At 41.0% G+C, this 27846-nt stretch overlaps 1 protein-coding gene across 1 annotated transcript; it reads left to right on the plus strand.

The window, feature by feature from the left end:
• Nucleotides 1-3806: 3806 nt before the first annotated feature.
• LOC131045843 (replication protein A 70 kDa DNA-binding subunit E-like) lies at nt 3807-5553 on the plus strand. The gene is made up of 2 exons (XM_059217529.1): nt 3807-4072; nt 4161-5553. The coding sequence occupies exons 1-2, from the start codon at nt 3807-3809 to the stop codon at nt 5551-5553; spliced, it is 1659 nt and encodes a 552-aa protein (XP_059073512.1).
• The last annotated feature ends 22293 nt before the right edge of the window (nt 5554-27846 follow it).

The following is a 27846-nucleotide window of genomic DNA, read 5'->3' on the forward strand; positions in this document are numbered from 1 at the left end:
CAATCCTATAGTTGATTAAAGGTTGCTTCATTTTTGTTTCAGAATTGAGATGCTCTTATTCGGAAATGAGATTTGTGAAATCATGAGATATTTGTGATTAACGTGCCACCGAGTTTTGGGTATAGGCCCTGTAGGGTTACATGGGGACTCAATTTTGGGGATGTTGAGAAGATGGCTGTTAAATAATAAGAAAACAATAATATTTAAAGTTTCACAGGGTTTCAATAGCCTTGTTATCATTATTCTACTCCTATATTAGGATGCCTAGTTTGCTGCTGGTAGCTCTTCTTGCTACGGGTAACTCCTCTTGGACCATGTTGGACTGATGTTCTAATTATTGTAGATGGCAGAGACCTAGGAATGACCGATTGTGTACCTTAGGTGGCTGCCAGCATGCTGGCTGTGTAAAATGTGCTCTCATAAAGTAAATATTTGACAACACAGAGGAGTTTATTTATATATCTCAACCGCCTTCAATTTAATTTCTCACCACCCCTTGCCACTCGTCTACCATCCATTGCCTTTCTTCTTTACTTCTATCACCCTAAATCTTTTTTATCATCACGTCTTTCATAAACTAATATGATTGACGCGTGACAATTTTGAAATCTAAACTCAAATCTATCCTATATCGAGGGGCAGCAAAGCAAAATTTGGCGGACAAAAGTAAATACCTATTCCAGTTGAGAGAGGCCAAAACATAGCGGTCATTCCCTTCTATAAAAGCCAAACCGTCGCAGTATATGCTAAGGAGGATGAGATGTGATTGATAAGACTTTCCTAATCGTAGAGAGAATGAATGGCAATGAAGATTTAATATATCGCCTAGGAACTATATGTCTTTCTCCAATTAAAACTCATCTCTTCTTTAATTGTATTATTGCTTCCGCTCCATCATATTTCGTGCCCAGAGGAGTGCACTGGAAATCCTATCTGATTCATTATTTCATACAGCCGTTGATTCTTCAATGTAAACAGTAAAATTTAGGATGTTTTTAAAAGACCGATTTGTTTGCAGAATGTCATTTTTAAAATTCCTTCTAGAACATACTACGTAGCTTATTAACTTGGGCAGTCTCCTATAGAAGATTTTACAACTTAGGGTATGAATTTTTTCCGTTACTATGGCAGTCTCCTATAGAAGATTTTACAACTTAGGGTATGCATTTTTTCCATTACTATGTTGATTTTCACAAAGAAATGAAGGATTTTAGAGGGTTTAAAAGAAGAACTAGCTTTCTGCGCCTCCAAGTCCTCTTCCTGCTATTTTCAACCTAATTTCTGCACCCTTTACGTATCCTCATCCGAATAAAAAACCATTACAAACTGTAAGAATGGAGGGCATTAGATTTAAACCACAGAGGAAAAGAAGAAATAGTGAATGAGAGCAAAGGAATGTGAATTAGCAGGAGATTGGAAGACAAATTAAATCGCAAAAATAGATGACAATCAATATAGAAATTACCAAAATGGTATAGCAACAAAGGCCTACCTACGCTGAAACTGGAGCTTTCTAATAATGTTAAAACAACTCTAATACGGATGTATGAAATGTTTTGAACATGTCTTGGTTTTGGAACTCCAGAAGCGAGTTCTCCGAGAATACTAGCATCCTCCACCTTTCACCACATGCAAACAACCTAAGTGCCACATCCACGGTTGAGAAGACAACTATATAGGTTTTTAAAAATGATTTTTGCTGAATACGGGACAATGAGGCTATTATTATTAACTACTTTCTCTATGCCTTTAGTAAATGACAGTAAACAGCTAACTAAATAAAATTTTATTAGCATTCAGTTTTAGTTTTACAACTTTAATTTAATGTAAGTTTTTTTAAGATTAAACTTGATATTATATTTATAATAAATTTTATGTCAGGTTCATATTATATAAATATTATTAAATAATATAAAGTCAAAATAATAATTAAGAATTAGATTTTAAATTAAGTTTATTATTGTTTTTTATTATTAGAATTTTAATAATGTAGATTAAGTTATAATTGTAATTATGAATTTTTTTGATTAGACTAAAATCATAATTATATGAATTAGAATTTGCTTAATTGGTTTGAATAAGATTTAATGTTGTAAATTAGAGTTAGTATTTAATTATAATTATAATCATAGATATTATATCAATTATTTTATTATTAATTATTTATTTTTTAGGTTTCTATATATATAAAATATGTTTCTAAATTATCAATTGTTAAGTCAAATTTAAACATAATTATAAAATATTTATAATTATTTGATTCAATTATATTATATATTATGATTGTGATCCTAATTATTAATTATCTTAAATTATAAACTCATGTATTGATGAAAGGAATGAAGAAAATTATTTTTGCAACCAAATTTATATGTGACTAAAGAAATGCTCTATTGGCAAAAATGAAACCTAATCTCTTCTTGCATACATAACATCATTCACTAACTATCGTACCAATAGCCCTAATGTGATACACAAATATATTTGTACAAAAGATCCATTTCTTTCCTTACTGCCTTTCCACACCTCTTCCACAGAATTAGTGCATACGAACTGTTTAATAGTTATTTCCATTTTAAAAACTTATTTAGAATTTGAAATTTTAATTTTCATAGTTTAATAACATGGAGAATCAAATTTATTTGATACTTATACATTCTTCAAATTTACTCCTATCAGGAAATGGCCGAAGATACAAATTGTGATGGTATCACTGAACTACCTACTAGAGATACAACCAAAAGTACTGAAAACCCTTTATTGGCAATGGATATCACAACCATGCCAGCAGAATCATGTTTTTCTGTGAATAAACCAGATTGTCTTGCAACTGATGTCCAAAATCTTGTTTCAATTGTGTCCACCAGCTGTCATGATATTGTACATAAATTCAAACTTACATGTCAATCAACACCTCTTGTGGAAGAATTGGATATTGAAAAACTTCAGGAGACGATGTCAACATTCCAAGCCAGTTACACTAAATTAGATGGGCTATTCACTTTCCTTAAGGAGATATACTGTCACCGACACTATTCAAGTGATAAAGAGTCCCCTGTCTCCTTTTTCATTGATGTATATGAGGCATACTTAAAAAAAATGTGATTGGCTATTTTAGCTTCTCACAATGTAAATATCGTAATCATATATTTGTGCTACAACTATTAGTACAGATACTAAAAAGTAAAAAAACAAACTTCTATTTTGGTATTATGTGACCTACCTAATCTATCAGTGTAAATCATCAACATAAGTTAATGAATAAACTTTTATTTTGGTAATATGATTCTTTGAGCTTCAACCACTCATTCATTTTAGAAATAGATGTTTTTTACTCACAATTTTAAAAAGTTTACTTCATAACTTTATTTTTTGAACTAAATAGTGTAATAATAGCTTAGATGAGTTGTATCACAAGGAATACTTTAAAAAATATTTGTTATCATTATATACTCTCCATCTTTTAAAAATAGCTTAGATGAGATGCATTAAGTTTGATGAACTATTATTGTTTATAAAGATAATTAAAAAATAGGAAAGATTGGTGCATAACTTCAACAACTGTTCAAACACTTTTTTTTTTCAAACATACCAATCTTAACTTGAATACTACTTTGAAGACTTCTTTTTTTAATACTACATTTGTAGAAAGAAAGAAAAATTAACAAATTTCAATTTATATAAACAAACATGCTATTCCCACTCAATTTCAATTTCATGTTGACCGCAATTTCTTTGTCGCAACCTAATTGTCCTATTTCAACTTATTCACAGGCCAACATCTTCCACTCAGTTTGAATTGAATGATGGCAACATTAATTGCAAATGCCATACCAGACATTCTTGCAGGCATGTCTCTTGTTGACCCTTCTTTACAAGTTACAGCAATACATTCCATTCAACAACCTCATTCTACAAATGTCAAATACCGCCTAAAACTCTCTGATGGTATGCACACCCATCCAACATTGCTTCCTAACCAAATGAACAGTCTTGTTCTAGAAGAAGCTTTAGTCACGGGTTCTATTCTCTGCCTTACAGAATATTCTTGCAAGATATTCGACAAATACACGTATGTCCACATTTTCCAATTTTTTTTTTTGTATTCTTGTTTCTTCTTATAGACCTCCTCACTAAATAAACATCTCATTTTATTGCAGGGCTATTATAATTCTTAGCTTCGACATAATTTCAAATAATGCAGCTATCATTGGATCTCCAACTCCACTCCTACAAGCTATTGCCTACCTTCCATCAAATAGTTCTGAAGACCCATTGAACCCTTTCCCAATTATTCCCATTAAAACATTGACCCCATATCACAAACAATGGTCCATTCAAGGTCGAGCATTAGCAAAAACCCCTATTCACAATTTCAAAAATGTAGGATGTGATGGGAAAGTTTTTGGATTTGATTTTGTAGACATGTTAGGATCTGAAATACATGTGACTTGTTTTAATGAACTTGTTGATAACTTTTACCATGTTATTCACTCTGGTAGTCTTTATGTGATCTCCAACGGTCGTATTAAAGTGGCAAACACTAAATATAGTAGCTCCACAAACCCTTTTGAAATAATCCTCCACGACTCTTCCATAGTAACTCCTACCACATGCATAGACTCTACCATACCCAAGCATAGTTTCCACATTAAGAGCATAGATTCACTACAATCGTTCCCTATTAATGCCCTTGTAGATGTCATTGGAATAGTTTTATCAATCTCCCCTACATCAACCATACGTAAAAGAGATGGCACTGAGACAATAAAGTGTACTGCTACAATCATAGACATGTCAAGTTGTACCATAGATATTACATTTTGGGGTCGCCACTGTCAAATCGAGGGCAAACAAATATTTGAAATGTCCCTAGAACCGAATCCTCCTGTTCTTTTGATCAAGTCTGGCCGTATAGTATCTTGGAATGGAAAATCACTTGATACTATCTTTTCAACTACACTTTTAATCAATCCAGATTTATTGGAAACCACAACATTACAAACATGGTATGCTAAGAAAGGGGTTGACGAACCCTACATTTCATTGTCACAAACCAACCTTTCCCCCCACACATTTGAAAATCCAATAGATATTTCATCTATTACTGATGAAAGCTTTCCTGGCCAAAAGAATGTATGTGTGAAGGCCACTATTACAAAACTTCACTTAGACAACTTTTACTACCTATCTTGTCCACAGGTAGTGAACAAAAAAAAATGTAAGAAAAAAGTTGTGCAAAGTTCACCCAACACATTCCAATGCCCAAAGTGTTCTACTGATCTCTCTGAATGCGATTTTAGCTACATGCTTAAAATGGACTTGCAAGATGAAACAGGTGAGCTTCTTAAAGTTACTGCATTCGAAGGACCATCAAATACCTTGTTGGGTGTTCCTGCAGAAGATTTCCAGCTACTTCTAGCAGAACCTAATGCTGTGGAACCTAGCAATGTTATTGATTGCAAATTTTTCTTTGATCTCAACATCAAAATGGTTCCATTTGCTGGCCAAGAAACACAAAGCATTGTTATTACAGCCATTAAGCCTACCTAAAAGTTACATATAATACTGTTCATGGATGTGTATCCATTTTGTATATCTTTTTCAATAATATGTATTTCACTTGTCCATACATGAAAGCATTTTGTATATCTTTTTCAATATTATGTATTTCACTTGTCCATATCATGTTTACAGTATTATGTCATCATCATGTATTGTACTTAGTCATGTTACTTCAATAAATGCTTTTAAATATACTTAAATTTACACAATACAAAAAATCATATATAAATCAACATATGTTGTATTTTTTTCATTTATGATCAAATTTTTTTTATTTAAACAATGAATCTCACAACTTTCTTTATAATCGTTTCATATGCTATTTCACATTACACTAGCACTTATTTTGGTATATAGAAATTTTTATTAATTTGGTATATATTTATATTTTAAAGATTTTCATTCACAGATATATCATATACCTTTCATTCTCAACACACTGTGCCATGGAAATACAAAATGATACAGTGGAAGAAAGACGTGCTCATCGAAATCAAATGCAACGCGCAAGGTACTGTAAGGGGCTGCTGTCTCGGGGAGACCAATATGCTTCTGGGGTTATAAGTCCCTTGTTATTCTCAGCAGGTGGTAGTTGTGGTGACGGACATATGTTTATTGCCAAGCTACATATGTGTGAGAACTGGATGAAAAACTTATATAGGGGGAAGCAGAGTACCCCAACCGTTCACGAGAGAACATATCTACATTGTGCTTTACTTTCCACAGGCGAAGGTTCATGGTGGAGAAATCCAAGGAGGACCAAAACAACATTCCAGTGAGCAAAGGTGTTCAGAGCGATTGCAGAGCAGAGGTGAAGTAGGAGCAGCAGCAGAGTAGCAAAGTGACTTGGAGTCCCCGTTTAGGGAGGGGGCCTGGGTCTTGTACTGGGTAAGTCGCCGCAGGCTCACGAGAGAGTCAATGGTGCGCCAGGTTGAGTTCCAAAGGAGACAGGGTCTTTGTGGATCAGGAGTTTATGTGAGAAGCTACAGCCAGGGGCGAGGTGTAGTGGTGTTTGTACCGGTGCTTCAAGAGTGGACGTTGATCCAGGGGCGGGAACTTGTAATTGAGTGCTGGGGAAGTACTCGGGGTAGTGACCAACGACATAGTTGGAATTGTTTGTAGACCGGGCCAGGGGCCATTCTTCAGATCAATAAAGCTATCTTATTGCCCCAACATTGTGTTATTGTGTAAGGATTCCGCTGTGCAAGTTTGTACGTGTTGTGCAAGTGTGTGTGTGCAGGTTCTGGAGCTTGGGAGTGCTTACAAGCGTAGTTCGAGTTCTTGGAAGTGCTTGGATCTCACAGACAAGTACCTAAAAGATCGTCGGTGCCACACGGGAAAACCTAGCCCCGTGACAGTTGGTATCAGAGCCCAAGGTTTTGATACCCCAAGCTAGCACACTAAAAGGGAGTTCAGTTTACAGTAGTCATGCCGAAGTCAAAAGCAGGGGATTCTGATAGGGAGTCAGAGGGGGAGCAGGGCTCGCCCCTTATTCATGTCACTGAGAGGTCCAAGAAAAAGGAGCGACTTCTTGAAGTGAGAAACCGTTTGGAGGCTTTGGAAGAGATGGAGCTGCCGGTGTGCGCGAAGGCCGCCGAGGTAAGACTGGACGTTGCTGAAGGTGAGATCAAGGATCTCCAGGTCCTGTATGGACATGAACAGCAAGAACGAGTTAGACTCGAAGACGAGTTGAAGAAGGCTCTTCGGGAGATCGAGTTTGTCAAGAGTTGTGTTTCTCAAGCAGGGATTACCAAGGGTGCAAGAGTGACACCACCTGAAAAGTATGAGGGTGATTGAGACGACAAGATCATGGAGAATTTCTTCTTTGACATGGGTAGGTACCTGAAATCCATGAGGGGATTGACGGACGAAGAAAAGGTGGAGACGGCCACAGGATTCCTCACTGGAGCAACAAAGCTTTGGTGGAGGACCAGACTTCAGGATATGGAGGCTGGTAGGTCGGTAGTCAAGGTAGACACATGGGATGAGTTGCGGGACGCACTCAAGGAGTAGTTCAAGCCAGAGAATGCAGGTTGGACCTCCTTCAAACAGCTTTCAGACCTGAAGCAAACAGGGATGATCCGAGATTATATCAAAGATTTCCGGGTCCTTATGTTGGAATTTCCAAATATGGATCAAGATTTCAAGTTGTACCACTTCTTGAAGGGTCTGGCACCGTGGGCTCAGAACGAGCTACAGAAGCTGAAGGTTCCAAATGTCGAGGAGGCCATTTCAGTCGCGGATCGACTGGTTGACTACAAGGATTTGCCGAAGGCATCGGGTGCATCGGGTGGATCCTATCCGCCGAAGAAAGACAAGAAGCAGTTCCAACCCAAAGACGATGGAAAGTCTAAGGGAAAGGGGGACTCTTCTAGTAGCAAACAGAGCGGGACAGGGAAGTCCTCATCTGGTAAAGGTTCCAACAAAGGTTCGAGAGATGCTGAGTCAAAGACTGACAAGGGAGGGCGTGGGTGTTTCATCTATGGAGGCTCAGATCATTGGGCGAGAGAATGTCCGCAGAGGCAGAGGTTGAACTCTACACAGATGGCAACAGAACAGGATGGTCAGATTGCAGCGATGGGTGTGATCCAGCGTTTGGGTGCAGTCAATGCCATCGAGCAGCCTAGGGCAACGGCTGCCGAACCTGAGAACCGTAATAAGTTGTGTTACGTGGAGGCCCAGTTGAGTGGGAAGTACACAGTGGCTATGGTGGATACAGGAGCTACTCACAACTTTATCTCAGCCGGGAGAGCTAGAGATCTGGGGTTGAAGGTGCAAGCAGATGCATGCTCTTTTAAGGCAGTGAATTCCCCGTTCAAAAAGATACATGGTATTGTCCGGGACATACCACTGAAAGTCGGCTCATGGCAGGGTCGCATGGATCTGACGGTGATCGAAATGGATGCTTTCGAGTTGATTTTGGGTCAAGAGTTTTTGAAGATCGACAAGGTTGCGGTGATACCTCACCTGGATTCGTTGGTGTTTTTAGATCCGAAGCAGACATGCTTGGTGAAGATGACAGAGAGGCGACAGTCTGGGAAGGCTCCGATGATTTCAGCATTGGGAATGAAAAAGGCGGCCAAGAAGCATGGTAAGGAACCGATGTTTTTGGCAGCACTACTTGGAGGTTGGGATGAACTTGAAGATGTGCAGGAGACACCCATTCCACCTGAAGTAGAGGAAGTCATTCTGGAGTTTGAGGACACTATGCCAGTCAAGCTACCCGCTCAACTCCCAGAGAGGAGAACTGTAGATCACAAGATTGAATTGGTACCAGGGGCAAAGCCACCAGCACAGACTCCGTACAGGTTATCTGGTCCTGAGATGGTAGAACTGAAGAGGCAGTTGGAGGAGCTGCTCGAGGCGGGTTACATCAAGCCATCCCGTTCTCCGTATGGGGCGTCCGTGTTGTTCCAGAAGAAGAAAGATGGAACATTGAGGTTATGTATCGACTTCAGGGCCCTGAACAAGTTGACCATCAAAAATAAGTATCCCCTTCCTCTTATTGCTGATTGTTTTGACCGATTGTCTGGGGAAAAGGTCTTCAGTAAGCTTGATCTTAAGCAGGGCTACTATCAAGTGAGGATTGCAGCGGGAGACGAGGAGAAGGTTGCATGTGTGACCAGGTATGGGTCATACGAGTTCATGGTGATGCCGTTTGGGCTATGCAATGCACCCGCAACATTTTGTACACTCATGAACGATGTGTTCCGACCTCTGTTGGATAAGTCTGTGGTGGTGTATCTGGACGATATACTAGTCTACAGTAAGAACATGGAGGAGCACAAGCAACACTTGGCAGAAGTATTTCAGTTGCTCCGGGAGAACAAATTTTTTGTCAAGAAGGAGAAATGTGCGTTTGCTCAGGAAGAGGTGCACTTCTTGGGGCATATCATTGGAAAAGGTTTCATTCGTCCAGATCCAGAGAAACTAAGTGCAATCCGGGATTGGGAACCCTTGCAGAATATTCATGAAGTGAGGTCGTTTCTTGGTTTGGTGAATTACTACAGGAGGTTTGTTGAAGGGTTTTCTAGATGTGCTGCGCCCTTAACAGAACTTCTAAAGAAGGACCGAAAGTGGAAGTGGTCAGACAAGTGTCAGACGACCTTTGAGACACTCAAGGAGAGACTCACGTCGGCACCAGTGTTGGCATTGCCTGATTTCACGAGGCCATTCGAGGTTCAAAGCGATGCTTCAGACTTTGCAGTCGGAGGGGTGTTGATGCAGGATGGACATCCAGTGGCTTATGAGTCAAGAAAGTTGCAGGATAGGGAGAGGAATTACCCTGCCCATGAGAAGGAGATGACCGGGATCATTCATTGTCTTCAGACTTGGAGGCACTATCTCTTGGGAACGCGGTTTGTGGTGAAGACAGACAATGTTTCCTCAACGTATTTTAAGACTCAGGCGAAGCTCACTCCAAAGCAAGCCAGGTGGCAAGAGTTCTTAGTAGAGTTTGATTTTGAGATTCTCTACAACCCAGGAAAGAAGAATGTTGTAGCGGATGCTCTAAGCAGGAAGGGACAGTTAGCTGCTATTGAAGGGGACCAGGAGGCACGACCTGGGGCTAGCCGAGTGGAACTATCTAGCGAGGTGTTGGAGTCTATCAAGGAGGGGTACCTGATGGATCTTCAGGCGGCGGAGCTGTACAAACAGGCTAAGGAGGGTAGGACTCGGAAGTTCAGCATCAAGGATGGGTTGTTGTTGTTCACCCAGGATTGAGTTTACCTTCCGAAGTGGAAGAATGTGAGGAGGGAAGTTCTCAACGAATGTCATGATAGTCTGTGGGCAGGCCATCTAGGACAGAAGAGAACCCTTGCATTGGTTGAGAGAGGCTTCTACTGGCAGAACATGAGGAAAGATGTGGATGAGTATGTCAGGAGCTGTCTCATATGTCAACAGGATAAGGTGGTAACTAAATCTCCGGGAGGTTTGTTGCATCCCTTACCCATGCCAGTAAGACCGTGGGCAAGCGTGAGTATGGATTTCATCACAGGGTTGCCAGAAGTGGACGGGTATAGTAGTATCATGGTCGTGGTTGACAGGTTCTCAAAGTATGCTATTTTTGTACCGTGCAAGGCACCGTACAGAGCCGAGGACGTTGCCGACTACTTTTTTAGGAATGTTGTGAAGTATTGGGGTGTTCCGTTGAGTATCATTAGTGATAGGGATGCTCACTTTACCAACAATTTCTAGAAGGAGATGTTCAAGCTAATAGGGACAAAGTTGCTCATGTCGACGAGTCATCACCCGGAGACAGATGGACAGACCGAAAGGATTAATGGGGTCCTAGAGGACTATCTGAGGCACTTTGTTTGGTCGGACCAATCCAACTGGCCAAAGTTGTTGGACCTAGCGCAGTTTAGCTACAACATGCAGAAGAGTGCATCGAGTTAGTATTCACCTTTTGAATTGGCTACAGGTCAGCAGCCACTGACTCCTCATACTATTTTGAGTGGATATGTCGGGGACTGTCCGGATGCAAAAGATAGGTTGAAGGAGTGGCAAGATCGAGTGGATCATGTGAGGCATAACTTGGTCAAGGCCGCGGAAAGAATGAAGCATTATGCAGACTCAGGGAGGAGCAATGTGGAGTTCAAAGTTGGTGACAAGGTCTTTCTCAGGATGGACCCAGTTCAGTTTAAGACACCCAAGGGGTTGAGTGCATCACTTGGTCGCAGGTTTGACAGACCATTCATAATCGCAGGGCGGATTGGGAAAGTTGCATACAAGTTGAAGTTACCGACGCATCTTAGAGTTCACAATGTTTTCCATGTCAGCCAACTCCGTCCGTATCATCATGATAAAGAGGACAATAGCAGGAACATACCAACCCGAGGACCAGCATTTGTCAAGGACAGGCCGGGACTAGATGTGGAGGAAGTGATCGCTGTAAAGGAGCGAGGATTTGGAAACAGGAAGTGGAAGGAGTTCTTAGTTCATTGGCAGGGCCAGTCCCGAGAAGAGGTGACTCGGGAGAAGGCTGAGAACCTCTGAAAATATGAAGCCAAGGTTTTGGAGTTCTTGGAGAGGAACTCCAGCCTCCCCTTCTAAGTGTAAACAAAGTTGGGGGCCTCTGCAGCATAAGTCTGGGACTGTGTTGCCGGCGTCGAGGACATCGCCTATTTTAAGTGGGGTAGGATGTAAGGGGCTGCTGTCTCGGGGAGACCAGTATGCTTCTGGGGTTATAAGTCCCTTGTTATTCTCAGCAGGTGGTAGTTGTGGTGACGGACATATGTTTATTGCCAAGCTACAGATGTGTGAGAACTGGACGAAAAACTTATATAGGGGGAAGCAGAGTACCCCGACCGTTCACGAGAGAACGTATCTACATTGGGATTTACTTTCCACAGGCGAAGGTTCATGGTGGAGAAATCCAAGGAGGACCAAAACAACATTCCAGTGAGCAAAGGTGTTCAGAGTGATTGCAGAGCAGAGGTGAAGTAGGAGCAGCAACAAAGTAGCAGAGTGAGTTGGAGTCCCCGTTTAGGGAGGGGGCCTGGGTCTTGTACTGGGTAAGTCATCGCGGGCTCACGAGAGAGTCAGTGGTGCACCAGGTTGAGTTCCAAAGGAGACAGGGTCTTTGTGGATCAGGAGTTTACGTGAGAAGCTACAGCCAGGGGCGAGGTGCAGTGGTGTTTGTACCGGTGCTTCAAGAGTGGACGTTGATCCAGGGGTGGGAACTTGTAATCGAGTGCTGGGGAAGTACTCGGGGTAGTGACCAACGACATAGTTGGAATTGTTTGTAGACCGGGCCAGGGGCCATTCTTCAGATCAATAAAGCTATCTTATTGCCCCAACATTGTGTTATTGTGTAAGGATTCCGCTGTGCAAGTTTGTACGTGTTGTGCAAGTGTGTGTGTGCAGGTTCTAGAGCTTGGGAGTGCTTACAGGCGTAGTCTGAGTTCTTGGAAGTGCTTGGATCTCACAGACAAGTACCTAAAAGATCGTCGGTGCCGCACGGGAAAACCTAGCCCCGTGACAGGTACCATGAGAGGAAAATTATTCTTAACAAAAGAAGAAGAGAAACCAGACACTTTTTAGCTGGACAACCCTCCACATCCACAGTATCTTCTCCCCACTTTCCACCCCATGTAGAAACACATGTACCCCAAATCCAACATACAAATCAAGCTACCCCAATTGCCGAAATCTATAGCTCCCCAAACTTTTGTCAAAAATATTGCATCGCCAGAAATAACTTTCGTTCAAAATTGGACAAGCTTTCAAAGATTTCAACATGTCTAATATGTTTCGAGAGATACCCAGGAATTAAAACTAAAAAATTTAATGGAAAAAATACTTGTTACAGATGCACAACAGAAAAAAATGGACACCGCTACTCAAATTGGAACAACATGGACCCTGGTGAGCAACCTCAATGTTTGCAAATACTAACTCAAGTTGAGGAGATGTTGATAGCAAGGATTAGCCCTGTCCTTCAAGTTACCTATGCAAGAGGAGGCCAACTAAAATATAGTGGCCACACTATTTGTTTTCCTCAAGATATTTCTTCAATTGCATCCCACTTGCCTAGGCATATAGATGGATTGGACATGATAATAGTAAACAAAGCAAACAGTGGCCAACAACAATACAACTTCTATGTTAGTAGAGGACGTGTGCATGAGGCATTACAATATAAGATTTGTTATGACCCATACTACAAAGATGTACAATTAGATGAATTGACATTGTCATCTTTACCCATTAACCCCATTAATATATCTGACCTACTATATTCGACCACTTCAAATCCTGATCCCATTCACCTAAGTTTCATGCAAGAAGATGTTACAGAGGATGGTCCATTGATAGAGAACTTGCAAATGACTGATTCATTTGTGGCAAATCTTCCACCTGCACGTCGAGAGGTCGAAGAAGTTCGTGCTTTACTACAACTAGGGCAAGGACGCCCAACTCCTGTAGTTAAATGGCCACCCATTTCCCCATCTCCTATAAATGAATACACTACTGAAGGATTGTTTGTAATGTCATTCCCCACTTTGTTCCCTAAAGGTATGGCTGCATTCAAACAACCACGTCTTAAAGAAGTTAAGCTACATGAGTATGGTCTCCATCTTTTAAGATACCATGATAATAGATTTGGTCAACACCCAAGGTTTAGGTACTTCATATTGAATATACTAATGCACCATAGAAGTCAAGCCACCGCATCTGTATTTGTCCACAAACAACTTGATGATTCAATGCCTATAACAATTTTTGACCTTCGACAAAGATTAAAGGACTTGCCCGATGACAAACTAGCAGATCAACTAATGCGCTTTAGCTCATCAATTCGTGGAACTAAACCATTCTGGAATCAACGTAGAAGGGAACTTATAGACATGGTCATCCAAATTGGTTGTCCAACGCTATTTTTCACACTCAGTGCTGCTAATACAAAATGGCTAGACTTGCATAATATCATGCCAACCACCACACCTACAAATCCATATGCAACTGCTAGGTGGAGATTACAAAATATAGTTCAAAATCCACACCTTACTGCAATGTACATGTGTAGACACCTAAAATTGTCCAGTCTAATTAAATAAATATTTTATTTATTTAATTATCTAAGCTTAATTCTTCTATTAATTAAATAAATCTTTATTTATTTAATTAATTCATTTATCCTCTTCTAGCCTTATTTCTCATTTAAATAAATACATTTATTTATTTAAATTATCATTTTCCTAAATTAAATAAATATCTTATTTATTTAATTGATCCCACTTCTTCTATTAATTAAATAAATATTTATTTATTTAATTAATTCATTAGCCTTTTCTACCCATGACACATGTCATTCATCTCTTAATTCATACACTACCTACCCCTTTCATTATTTTATTATTTCTTTTACCTACCCTCTAATCATAGTCGACCTCCTTTTACACCTCTCAATCTTATCCCTCCATTTCATATAGTGTCTTCTATATAAGGAGATGCTTCCCTCATTATCAAACCCTAATGAGCTAATGAGCTAACTACTTGATCAATTGACTACACTACGATCCTACTTGCAACCACATTCCGTTCTTTGTTGAGCTCTTGTGCATATAAAAATCTGAGAGCAAATATATCAAGCAAGATCAATGGAGATAATAAGAATGGAGATCAAAACCCTATTGGACATGTGATGGTATAATCTTTGTGATTTCATGTGATTTGCATTGTCTTAGGTAATCTTCATATGTTATGGTAGATCTTTGTTGATTGTTAGGCTAGGGTTTTGTGTTTGAATTCATCTAGCCTTTCAATATTGTTATTATTGTTATCCATTTTCACCATATACATTTTGGCATGCCCGGTGGGACTCTTGTCCCTTTTGCATTTAACCTTTTGTTGTAGATTTTGTGTTTGAAGTTGCAGATCTGGCATTTCCGACAACATTTTTGACATTTTCGCGTCTGCATACTTTCGGATCGCGTTTTTAATTTTCTGGCGCGTCTGTGACATTTGGAATCGCGTTTTTGATTTTCTGGCGCGTTTGAGACATCTTGAAGCGCATCCGTGACATCGACAAAATTTTATTTTGCAGGTTTCCGAAAGGCGCGTCTGTGGTACGGAAACACGTCTGTGTCATTTTTATCCGCGTCTGTGTCGGGGAAGCGTGTCTGTGGTTTTTATCCGCATCTGTGTCTCACAGAACCACATTTGTGTAGCAGAGTCACGTCTGTGCCAAGGGTAATCGCGTCTGTGTATCACCTGTTTCAAAATTTTGAAATTTTTCATTGATTCAATTTTCGGATTTTGCATTTAGGGTTTCAGATCTGGTTTATTTTTGGACTAACATTTTCAGATCTAGCTAACAAAATTGGTGCAGCTTGTCTTGGAAGCAAAATCGTTTGGTTGAAGACCCCTATTTTCACAAAGTCTTTTGGGTTTTAAAAATTTACCTAACTTGTGTGCTTGCAGGAAGGGGTGATCATTTGAAAACAACCCAAACTACTAACAAATCTTTGGTGCAGGTCCTTGGCAAGGGTTTTTGGATTTTATTGTGTGCCTTGTTTTCATAGACTAGCAAACACTTCCATTGGTGCACTAAAATTGAATCATTGTCTTTTGTGTCTTGAGCAATAGGCTCTTTTTGTTTAATCTTTAGAGGGCCTGTCTTCCCGTGTGGTCATTAGGACTACTAGTGAGAAGAGAACGACCCAAGTGGTAGCGAGGAAAACCCACCTCATCCGAACCACTATAATCAAATGTATTCATGGTGAAAACTATGGATAACGTGTGTTGATTAGTTCATACCGACACTATGTCTCCCCATAAACCCATTTGATCAAATTTATTTGATCAGTTGTAGGGCGTAACCCCTACCGGCTGGGAGCCTTCTTTATTTACAGAGCTGAAAGTGCCGCATGTATGGCCACACGAGCGGATGCCCTTACTAGCACCATTTTGTTTTAGAGGCCCAAATCCTTCTAGTTGTTGGGGCAGGAGGTCAGACCTCTGGTAGCGGCCCACACACATACGGTTCTTAGTAGAGATACAAAGTTCGCCATGGGGAGTTTTCATGGGGACTGATGCTTGGCTGACCCAAGAAGTGAGTGCCGAGGGTGGAGCCAGTGAGGTCAAGCATCTAAATATCCGCTCTGAATAGCGTAGCCTCGGGGGTAAAACCCCATGTGGGATCAACAACTATTGTCTTGGCCAGCCATAAGAATTGTGCTTGACTTATGTTAAACATTCAAAACATTCAAGACCAAACAGCAAAACATTGTGTCTTTTGTGTCTTCAAGTGTATGCAAAACATTTTTACACCAAACAACACACTTTTCTTGGAGTCATTTTGAGTCTAAACACTTGCAAACATTGGGTCTTCATCAACACTGTGTCCTCTTGTCACAAAAATATGAAGGACAGAATCGCGTCTGTGTTCCAACAGTCAACATTGCATTTGGCAAACAAAAAAATCTCAGAAGCGTGTTTGTGTTAAACAGAGCAGCGCCTGTGTCGGGAAACCGCGTCTGTGAAGTATACAGGCACGTCTGTGTCCAGAATTGAAAAACTGTTATGTCGGACATAATAGCGTCTGTGTTGTTTAGCCGCGTCTATGAAGGATAGAATCGCGTCTGTGTTCCAACAGTCAACATTGCATTTGGCAAACAAAAAAATCTCAGAAGCGTGTCTGTGTTAAACAGAGCAGCGCCTGTGTCGGGAAACCGCGTCTGTGAAGTATACAGGCACGTTTGTGTCCAAAATTGAAAAACTGTTACAGTCTAGCAAACATAAACAAAAAAATCTCAGAAGCACGTCTGTGTTAAACATAGCAGCACCTGTGTCGGGAAATCGCGTCTGTGAAGTATACAGGCACGTCTGTGTCCAGAATTGAAAAACTGTTACAGTCCAGCAAACAGACATAGTCAGTTTTGGAATTCTTGAGCTTCCTAGGTCATTTCTCCAGGGTTTCATTTAGCATTCAACCTGTCTTTGGGTCTCACAAAGTCCATCATTGCTTTACACCTTACATTACATTCACAATTGTCTAAACTTGAGTCAAAAGGTCACTTGCTTGTCCTCATCATACTTTGTCAACACACTACATACAACAACACTTGGCTAAGTGGTCCCTCATCGAGGTTTCTTACCTTTGGGTCTCATTTAGTTTTACTTAGAGTCAAGGTCAACTTACCTCATCAAGAGAAACTATCCTCTCTTTGGAAGTCACACCTACTCTACTACATACATACTTGGTCTTACACTTTGGACATTGCAAGTACACTTCAGACTCATTTACATTCCATTCAACTCTTGGTCTTCCATACTCTTTCCATTTTCATCTATTCTCACACATCTTGGTCAATACCTAGTTCATGGTTGAAACCCGTCTTCAAAAATATAGGAGAGAAACTAAAGAGGCTCAAAAGTCCGCAAACATGAGTTCTTATGAGTATGACAATGATATCTTTTTCAATTCTGATCATACTACATTACCTGACATGGATGTCTATAGAAACAATCCAAATGTTGAGAACATGGACACTATAAACAACAATGCTACACACAATGACAATGTGGACAATTTTTCAGTACATTCAGCAGATGTGGAAGAATCCTTTATGAATCCCCATTTCAATCGATTGGTTGAGGAAATAGTGAGGAGGGATGGACAATACTTCTTACAAATGATGGCACAAAGTGGAGCCAAGATACCTCATGATTTTGACATGTCTCAAATAATGGAACATAGACCTTTGCAACAACCTCACTCCAATATGGATCAAAGGAGACCTAATAGTGGAGGAAGTAGAGGACCACATATGGTACCTGAATCACCATCAGCTTTGCTTCAAAAACTAGAGGTCCCACATACACAGGGTCAAACATATGATACTTACCTTCGCAGACCATTATGGAAGTCTTATGCAGACAAGTATCCTCAATCACATACCAATGCTAAGGATCAACCACCAAAGCAATGGGATGTTCAAAGGCATGCTCAAAATTTGGACACAAGGAAACCCCGCGTCAAATTTGGGGGCAACATAATGGAACATGACATGCCTGTAGAGTATGGTATACATGCACAAAATAGATATGGTGTTCCTCAACATGAATCTATACCAAGTGGTCCATATATGCAGCATCATTACAAACCTCCTCCATATGAACATGTGTATGATCAATACCATCCATATATGCAACATGCTCTTCCTCCAATTGGTGCCTCAAGCATGGGGTATGGTCCAAGAAGTCGATCTCCACCTAAGAGCAATTTGGAGCAACAAATCAGGGACTTACAAAAGAAAATGGAGGACATAAATACACCGAAGCCAACATACACAATGAGAGACATATGTCCTTATCCATTTGACAAGAGCATTCCAATGCCCCCTTTTCCTATACACTTTGTGACGCCTAAATTTGATAAGTATAGAGGAAAAGGGGATCCTAAGGCACACATAAGACAATTTTTCATAGCTTGCATTGAGGTAGCAGCAGAAGAGACATATTTGATGAGATTATTCCCACAAAGCTTAGGTGATCAAACTATGGAATGGTTCTCCCAACTTCCACCTGGAATTAAGTCATGGGGTGACTTAGCAGAGGCATTTATTCAACATTTCTCCTACAACATAGAGACAGACATATCAGTCACTACTTTGTGCAACACCAAGCAAAAAGAGGGAGAGTCTTTTGCATCATTTTTTACAAAGATGGAGAAATCTAGCCAGTAGATGCTCTTGTGAAATTCCACAAAAACAAATGGTAGAAATGTTCACCCAGAATGTTAACAAAGAGATTGGTTATGACTTAAGGAAAGCTTGTTTGTCCACCTTCAAGGATGTCATTGAAAAATGCTTAGCGATAGAAAAGGTCCTAATTGAACAAGGAGTCATTAAGATATTCAAGGAAAACAAAGATGACTTTAAAGGAAAAGACAAGCCAAGATTTTGGAATAAAAACAAGAACACAGTCAATGATGGTGTTGTCGATGCCAACATAGTGCGACCCAAATTCATCTTTTCAGGATCAAGTTCTACAAACAATCAAGTGAATACTCAAACAACTTCCATATCACAAAGGAAGTACACTCCATTGGGAGAACCACTTGAGTCAGTTTTCAAGAAGTTAGTGGCAAACAAGGTGATCACAATTCCAGATTTCCCGCCATATGAACCAAAGGTCAAACCAAATTGGTGGAATAATGATGAATATTGTGAATTTCATAAGAGCAAGGGTCATAAGACAAGAAATTGTCATCGACTGAAGAACATCATACAGGATCTCATTGATAGAGGTGACATTGAGATTGAGGGACATTCGTCTAATCAAGAACATGAGATGTTTAAGGAACCATTCCCAAAACATGACAAGGGAAAAGCTAAAGTCACAGAGGATCAAACCAACTATACCAGAGCATCTTACAATTATGATTCAACTATTAATCACATTTCAATGAACAATTATGTCTCTACCATTATCATTAAGGACAAAGCATCCGAGAATTCTACTCAGAGACCCAGGATTGTCCTAAAAGGTGTTGGATCTTCTTCCGAACCTACCTCTGAATGTCATGTTACAACTCGTCGAGGCAAAATCACTTTGCAAGGTGCTCCAACTAAAAACACAGCCTCCTCATCAACCAAACCTGAGTATGACCTTGTAGAACAGTTAGGGAAGACACCCGCGCTCATTTCAATCCTTGAACTATTACGCATATCTCCCGCACATAAAGCCATTCTTGACAAAATCTTGAGAGATACTGCTGTTCCTACTGATCTAAACGTGGACCAGTTTCAAGCCATGGTGGGATACCTTTCCATTCCACATTCACTTACTTTCACGGAAGTTGATGACGCCTCTGTAAGTCAGCCGCATAATGCACCATTACACATTGAAGCCTTCATACACAAACATCGAATAAAATGAGTCCTGATAGATGGAGGAGCAGGTCTAAACATTTGCACATTAAGCACTATCACACAATTGGGATATTCTGATAAAGCTGTAAATTCTACAAACAAGATCACCATTAAGGCATATGATGATGAAGAGCTTTCATCCAAGGGTATAGTCATCTTACCTCTCAGAGTTGGGCCAGTTACAAAGGCTGTGGTCTGTCAGGTCCTAGATTTAAATCTCGCTTATAACATATTGCTAGGACGTCCTTGGATTCATGAAATGAGGGCAGTCCCATCCACATATCACCAATGCATTAAGTTTCCTCATAATGGAGTGGAAGTAATAGTTAACGGTGATCCTAATCCATTCATATACTGCAATAACCTAAAATCAAAGACTGAAACCATCATTCCTAGTAGTCGGGAGGCTGTTCCTTCGTCGGCATACATTGATCCTGAGTCATTAAAACCTTCGACATCAAAACAAGGTGAGCTTAAAGGCAAGTTTCAAGACAAAGGCATGGGGGAATATACTTTCAATCAGACCATGTACTTAAGACAAGTCATGAGTTCCCCAAAAGAATATGGAAGACCACATCCTAACAAGCAAATCTCCATCATGACGCTCAAATGGGACCCTACTACCTTTCAAAGATGGGGTGAACTAGAAGAGGAAGATTTATACCAAATGCTTTTCAGAGACAATGAAGAGGAAACACAAGACCACATCAATCTACCATGTGAGAAATATGGCAAAGGCTTCAAAATTCTACAAAAATTTGGGTATGATGGAAAAAGCCCTCTGGGGTTACGAAAGGAAGGCATCATTGAACCTTTGCAACCTGAATTGACTTTCAAGAAGGAACGCTCGAAAGGACTTGGTTTCTTAACTTCCAAAGTCCACACCCAAAGGACAGAAGAAGCCTTACAAATCAAAGCTGCCAAGATTCGACAAGAGAATCACTATTCCACAGATTCCAACGAATGGGAATGGGGTTCCGACAAGTCTTCCAGTGACTACGAGCTCACTGAGACATTTAGAGAGCCGGGTGAACCCACAGAAGAGGAGGAGTTTTATAACAAATTCAGAGTTGGTCAAGAAACAACCCATGAGGAGTCTACACAGTCCTTGTCTCAAGGTTCTAGGTTGAAATCACATAGGATGAGAACACCTGTTCCGGAATGCACTACTAGTGATGATAATTGGGATTCGCTCGTGATCGAAACTGATGAGGAGAGTGCCATCAATGACCTCGATAATTACCTTGACATACCCGAATATAACCACATCTTCACTCTTAGCCCCGCTAACTTCGAAGACATTAACGGCCTTCCCCTTGTTCACCACCAACTCATTGACTGGGATCATGAAGGACCTGCACAGTTGGATACATTCCAAAACGATGAAGCTTTTATTGATTATCTAGGCATACGAAATGATCTTCCCCCTGGAGACCATAAAGCGGGATACACCATAGAACTCAATAGCGTGGCATATTTTGGTGAGGGTGTCGGACCTTCCAGTCGCAAAAATGTGAAAATAAGAACAAATCAAGGGTCTTATAGCGAAAACCACATTGTGGCGCTATCTGACCCCAAAAAAGTAAAAAGAAAGGATGTATCTGAGGGTGAAAACCTCTCTGAGGCGCCCGAAGATGGAAGGCTCGACATTCTCCCAGCATCATATGAGGAAAAATCATCCATGTTGGTAGAGGAGACTATCAAAACAAACATCGGTACAGAAGAGGTTCCACACAACATATTCCTAGCTCAATCATTGACAGAGTCTGAAATGTCAAAATTCATAAGTTTCTTCAAAAAATGACAAATCAACTTCGCCTGGTCATATGCTGATATGCCTGGATTGGATCCGGATTTGGTAATGCATCATCTGACAGTCAAACCGGGGGCAAAACCAGTAAAACAGAAATTAAGAAAAATGCATCCACAAGTGGCATTACTAGTCAAAGCAGAACTTGAGAAATTACTCGATGTCGGATTCATACGCCCAATTGATTATCCTGAATGGATCTCTAACTTGGTACCTGTCAGTAAACCAGACCGCAGCATCAGAATTTGCACAGATTTCAGAGACATTAACAAAGCTTGTCCCAAGGATGACTTCCCATTACCAAACATTGACTTGATTGTTGATCTCACAGCAGGTCATGAAATGCTATCATTAATGGATGGATTCTCTGGTTATAATCAAATAAGGATCCACCCTGAGGATCAACATAAAACAACATTCACTTGTCCGTGGGGAACTTTCTGCTGGAATGTCATGCCGTTCAGGCTAAAGAATGCAGGTGCTACATACCAAAGAGCCATGACTACTATCTTTCATGATCTCATGCATGTAACTGTGGAATATTATGTTGACGATCTATTGGTCAAATCAATAGATAGAAACACACATTTGGACATACTTTCAGTTGCCTTTGATCGGTTGGAAAAATACAAAGTAAGATTAAACCCTAAGAAATGTGTCTTTGGAGTAACCTCCGGGAAGCTCCTAGGATTCATTGTATCCAAAAGAGGAATTGAAGCAGATCTAGAAAAAGTCAAAGCTATCTTGGAAATGCAACCACCAAGAAATATTAGTCAACTTCGATCCTTACAGGGCAGACTCCAGTCCATCTGAAGATTCATAGCACAACTGGCAGATAAGTGTAATCCTTTTCAGCACCTACTACATAAAAACATCAAATTCAAATGGGATGACAACTGTCAACAGGCTTTCCAGACGCTCAAAGATTATCTTCTAAATCCGCCAGTTCTGATGCCACTAGTTCCAGATCAACCACTGTTACTGTACATATCATCTACTCCAACAACACTGGGGGCACTCTTAGCGCAACAAATCGATGAAGGCAAGGAAAAGGCAGTATACTATATCAGTCGCACCTTGGTGGGATACGAGCTAAACTACACACCAATTGAGCGCGCATGTCTTGCTGTGGTATTTGCTTCACAGAAATTACGACATTACATGCTTACTCATAAGACAAAGTTAGTTGCAAGAATAGATCCGTTGAAATACCTTCTCAATAAGGCAATGCTTACTGGACGACTGGCCAAATGGGTAATGATACTGAGTGAATTCGACATCGAGTATGTGGACAGAAAAGCAATAAAAGGACAAGCCATCGCAGATCAATTAGCAAATGCTCCCATGATAGATGATGTTCCTCTAAGTTCAGAATTTTCAGATGAATCCATTTTGACAATGTCACCTGCAAAGCCATGGCAACTATACTTTGACGGCTCATACACACAGCATGGGGTAGGAGCTGACATCCTCTTTATAACTCCTCAAGGGGATTCTATACCAAAATCATACCACTTATCATTTCCTTGTACTAACAATATAGCGGAATATGAGGTATTAACAACAGGATTACGAATTGCAGTTCAATGGAAGATCCAGGAACTTCGTGTTTTTGGGGACTCCCAACTTGTCATCCGTCAAGCAACTGATGATTACCAGACAAAAGATGAAAAGTTAATGCCTTATAAACAACTGGTGGATGATCTGAAACAACACTTCACAAAGATAGACTTTGAGAAGATACCAAGAGAACATAATCGAGCCGCAGATGCCATGGCTACAATTGCTTCATTAATTGATTTACCTCCAAACGAGACCCGCTATGAGTTCTTGGTGGATAACCTTTTGGTCCCTTCATATGAGATAATGCCTACTGAGATGATATGTGTTGTCGGTCCCGAATCCCAGTTATATGGTTCCATTTTCACATACCTACGAGACAATACTTTACCTCCTGATCTATCAAATAACCAACGTCGCACTTTCATTCGCCAATCCTCTCGTTATGTCATTTTAGCTGATATCCTATACCGGCGAGGTCTAGATGGCACTCTTCTTAGATGTTTAGAAAGCGATGAAGCTCAGGTTGCGTTACGGGAAGTGCATGAAGGAATATGTGGTCCACATGCTAGTGGTCCTACCTTGGCCAAGAAACTCATCAGGACTGGATATTACTGGCCCAATATGGAGAAAGACTCATATCAGTTTGTCAAGAAATGTAAGCAATGTCAAATTCATGGAGATCTCATACATGCGCCAACATAAGAACTTCAACCACTTGCGTCTCCTTGGCCCTTTTGTCAGTGGGGACTCGATCTCATAGGCAAGATTCACCCTCCTTCCAATGGTCATAAATTCATTATCACCGCCACAGAGTATTTTACAAAATGGATTGAAGCCGTGCCTCTTACACAAGTTACTGGAAAACAGATTGCTACATTCATCCTCAACTATATCATTTGCCGATACGGTATTCCTGTTTCCCTTATCACTGATAACGGACGTCCCTTCAAAAATCAGGATGTTCGTGAACTCTGTGACCGCTTCCATATCTCTCATCGTTTCTCCACACCATACTACCCCCAAGGTAATGGCCAAGCTGAGGCATCTAACAAAACAATCCTTAAGATCTTAAAGAAGACAGTCGACGATGCTGGTCGTAATTGGCATATTCAACTTAATCCTGCACTTTGGGCCTACCGCACAAGTGTCCGTACACCTACAGGAGCTACACCCTATTCACTAGTCTATGGTTCTGAAGCCATCTTGCCTATTGAAGTTGAGCTACCCTCTTTACGGGTCTCTTTGCAAAACATCATCAGTGATGAAGACTATAGGGTCTCTCGCTTACAAGAGCTAGAACTACTGGATGAACGACGACAAATTGCTTTCAATCACCTCAAGGCTTACTAACAACGAATGAGTCGCAGCTACAATCACAAAGTCAAGCCTCGCACATTTGAGGTAGGTGACTTGGTTCTCAGAGAAAATCCTAAAAATCAACAAGATAGAGAGAAGAAGGGCAAGTTTGAACCAAATTGGCTTGGTCCTTACATCATTACAACAGCATATGGATCTGGGGCATATCAGCTCTCAACTACAGAAGGTGAACCTTTGGAGGATCCTATCAACAGCATGCACCTTCGCAGGTTTTAACATAGCTCTTCAGAGTATCCTAATTTGAAAACACAAAAAAAAATCAAAAAATTCAAAAATACAAAAAAAAAATTCTAAAACAAAAAAAATCGTTACTTGGTGAAAACCTGGCAAACAGGTGCCTTGTGACACAAAAAACATTGAAAAATTGAAAAAAGTAAAGAGAAATAATTTCGTCCAATGGTGAAAACCACTTCGGTGGCACCCTGGGAAAGTACCATGGTGAAAACTGGGTCACCAGCGCCATGCGTAGAGACATTGCTCCTCCCTCCTTCAGGATTCACTTTCATCCTTTCACTTTGCACACACTCACAACCTATTCGTTCATAATAAACTTACCCATCCCCATCATGGCTTGTTATTGATCTACCCAAGATTGGTTAGCCATTCATAATAAACCTCCCTTTCAATCCATAATAAATCAGATCCTATCTGTGGTTAAGGCAAATCCTACGTCTAGTAATGGGTGTGGAACTGAGAGCATCACATGTTTCGAGGAGTATAGTTTCTTCCAGCTTTCTTCAGTTTATCCGCGCACAATCCGCAATAAACCAGCATTTGCATCACAGATCCGCAATAAAGTTTTGTCTTCTCCGCAATAAAGTATCAGTTTCATGGATTCAGTCAATTTCAGATGAGACAGTAGCAACAATGGGCTTCAACAAATCAAATCTTTCAATAGACTCAGACAACATTATGGTTCAGTGCTATCTATCCTTTCTGTGAAAGTAAAAATTGTGACCACAATCAAATAAGACTTATACAAGTGACAAGAGACACTAAACTTGAGGACTACAGTAGATGTTGGTGTCGAGTCTTGGTTTTCTTTTGATTTCATCTTTTTTGGTGACATGTCTTTTAGCTTTTTCGGGATGTCTCTGACTAGAGATTCTATTTCCAGGATGTCTTTGACTAGAAAGGCGAGGATGGGGTATCATCACCTATTTGTATTTGCTGTCTGTGGATTGTCTCTTAGTAATGCTATGACTTGTCCAAGGATATGAGGATGCTGTGAGTCTAGTGTGAACTGGGGCATTCCTTGTTTGTGACTGTCTTATCTCCATGCAAACAGGTACAAAGACTTTCTGGGTCGAACATATGCCTCGATTGTCATAACCTATTTTGCCATAATAAAGCTCAATGATGATAACGCACAAGAAGCTCTTTCACTTTCATATCTTCTGTCTTTCATCCCCCCTTTCTTGATTGACTTCCATCATCCTTCTCAAGTCCGCGTAGCCTGCTATCACATGACTGAGTATAATGACACACCAAAAACATTTGCATTTCATGTAGCTGCACCTACATTACCACATATAAGCATTTCATACATACATATAGATATCACAACTGCATCACATCCTGCACACAACACTTGCTAGCACAATTTACATTTGCAGTATCATATTCATCTGCACTTCATACATTTACATTTGCATTGGCATAACATTTTAAAACATAAAAGAACAAAAACATTGCATCATATACATATTTGCATCTATAGCATAAAAACAACCATCACATAAAACATCTCATTACATAGGTACACATGCATATAGCTTCCGCAAAGATGAATCATCTCATATATATAATCAAAAGTGTCATGATACAATGATGTCAAAATCATATGGCTACAAAAGCACCCGCAGGTGTCTACAATACAAAAATGGTACAAAACTGATACATAGGGAGCCCTCTAAGGCTATGATGAACTCCCTCCCTCGGAGCCGCCTAGCCTCGGTGGAATCTGAGCCCCTGAAGGACCCGCCGCAGGATCATCCCTCCTGTCTCCTCTATCTGGTGGTGGTGGAGGACCCATAACCCCACCACTCGATGCCTGTCTCCTCCGGCTCCCTCCCGTAGCTGTCGCTGTACGCGACGGTCTATGGAAGCTCCTCACCCGCTGATTTGCTGGCACTGCACCATAGTAGAGGTCTCTCCAGTAGGCTATCTCCTCTCCTGCCCGCAGGACATAAGCATATCCTGCCCCTGTGTCCTCAGCTGCCTGTCTCCCTGCCCTAAGTGCTGTCTCAGCCTCTATGTAGCGCTGGATAGTTTGATCTCGCTCTCCCTCAGTATCCCTGAGCCTCGTCTTGAGCCGATCCCTCTCCCTCTCCAGCTCCTAGATCTCATCTGCCTGGCCCTGACAGATCTCCCTCAGATCTAGCAGCTCGGCCTCCACCGGGTCATCCCCCTCTGCCTCTGCCTGTGGCTCCCCCTATGCCTGTACCTGTACTTGTACTGGTCCCTGTCTCTGTCCCTGTCCCTGTGCCTGTACCTGTCTAGGACCCTGTGCTGCTGGTACCTGTAGTGGCAATCCATCGTGACCCCTCACCACCCAAGCCGGCCTCTCCTCACCACCCTCCCTCCGAGGTGCAACCCTCCTCTCTCCAACTACTCCCCTCCTCCTCCGTCAGCCTCAACCCCCATCACCTCCACCACCATCATCATCTCCCCCACCATCTCCCTCCAGTGCCTCTCCTGGATCTATCAACCGTGGGAATGGATGCTCTGTCCAATAAGCTGTATACTCGGCATCCATGCCGGCATCCTCGATCTCTGGCCACATGTCCCAGGGTAGAGGTATCATCTCCACCAGCTGTGTCACTGCCTGATCATACGACAGCAACGGCCCAAACTGTGCCTGATCTCTCATTGTGCGGGCATACATGCCTGAGCCCCGCGACATCCTCTGAATCCGGCCAAACTATCGGCCAATCCTGTCTACCAGCTGCCTCTCCAGCACATAGGGCGTCCGCCCAATCAAATACCTGCTCCGGAAGGTGTAGGGAAGCTCAACTGCATCATCCTCCCACTGTTCGCAGCTCAGATAAGGTCGCCATATGAGCTGATCAATGTCATCAATCACCCGCCGCCAATGCTCTAGCCTGCCAATCCATGGCTGCGATGTGATCATATCATATAAATGCACAA

Source organism: Cryptomeria japonica, chromosome 3, assembly GCF_030272615.1.
Source record: "Cryptomeria japonica chromosome 3, Sugi_1.0, whole genome shotgun sequence".
NCBI lineage: Eukaryota > Viridiplantae > Streptophyta > Pinopsida > Cupressales > Cupressaceae > Cryptomeria > Cryptomeria japonica.

Coding starts and splice junctions, on each gene's coding strand:
- LOC131045843 (XM_059217529.1), top strand. CDS start 3,807: ATGGCAACATTAATTGCAAATGCCATACCAGACATTCTTGCAGGCATG. Junction 4,073..4,160: donor AAGATATTCGACAAATACAC/GTATGTCCACAT, acceptor ATTTTATTGCAG/GGCTATTATAATTCTTAGCT.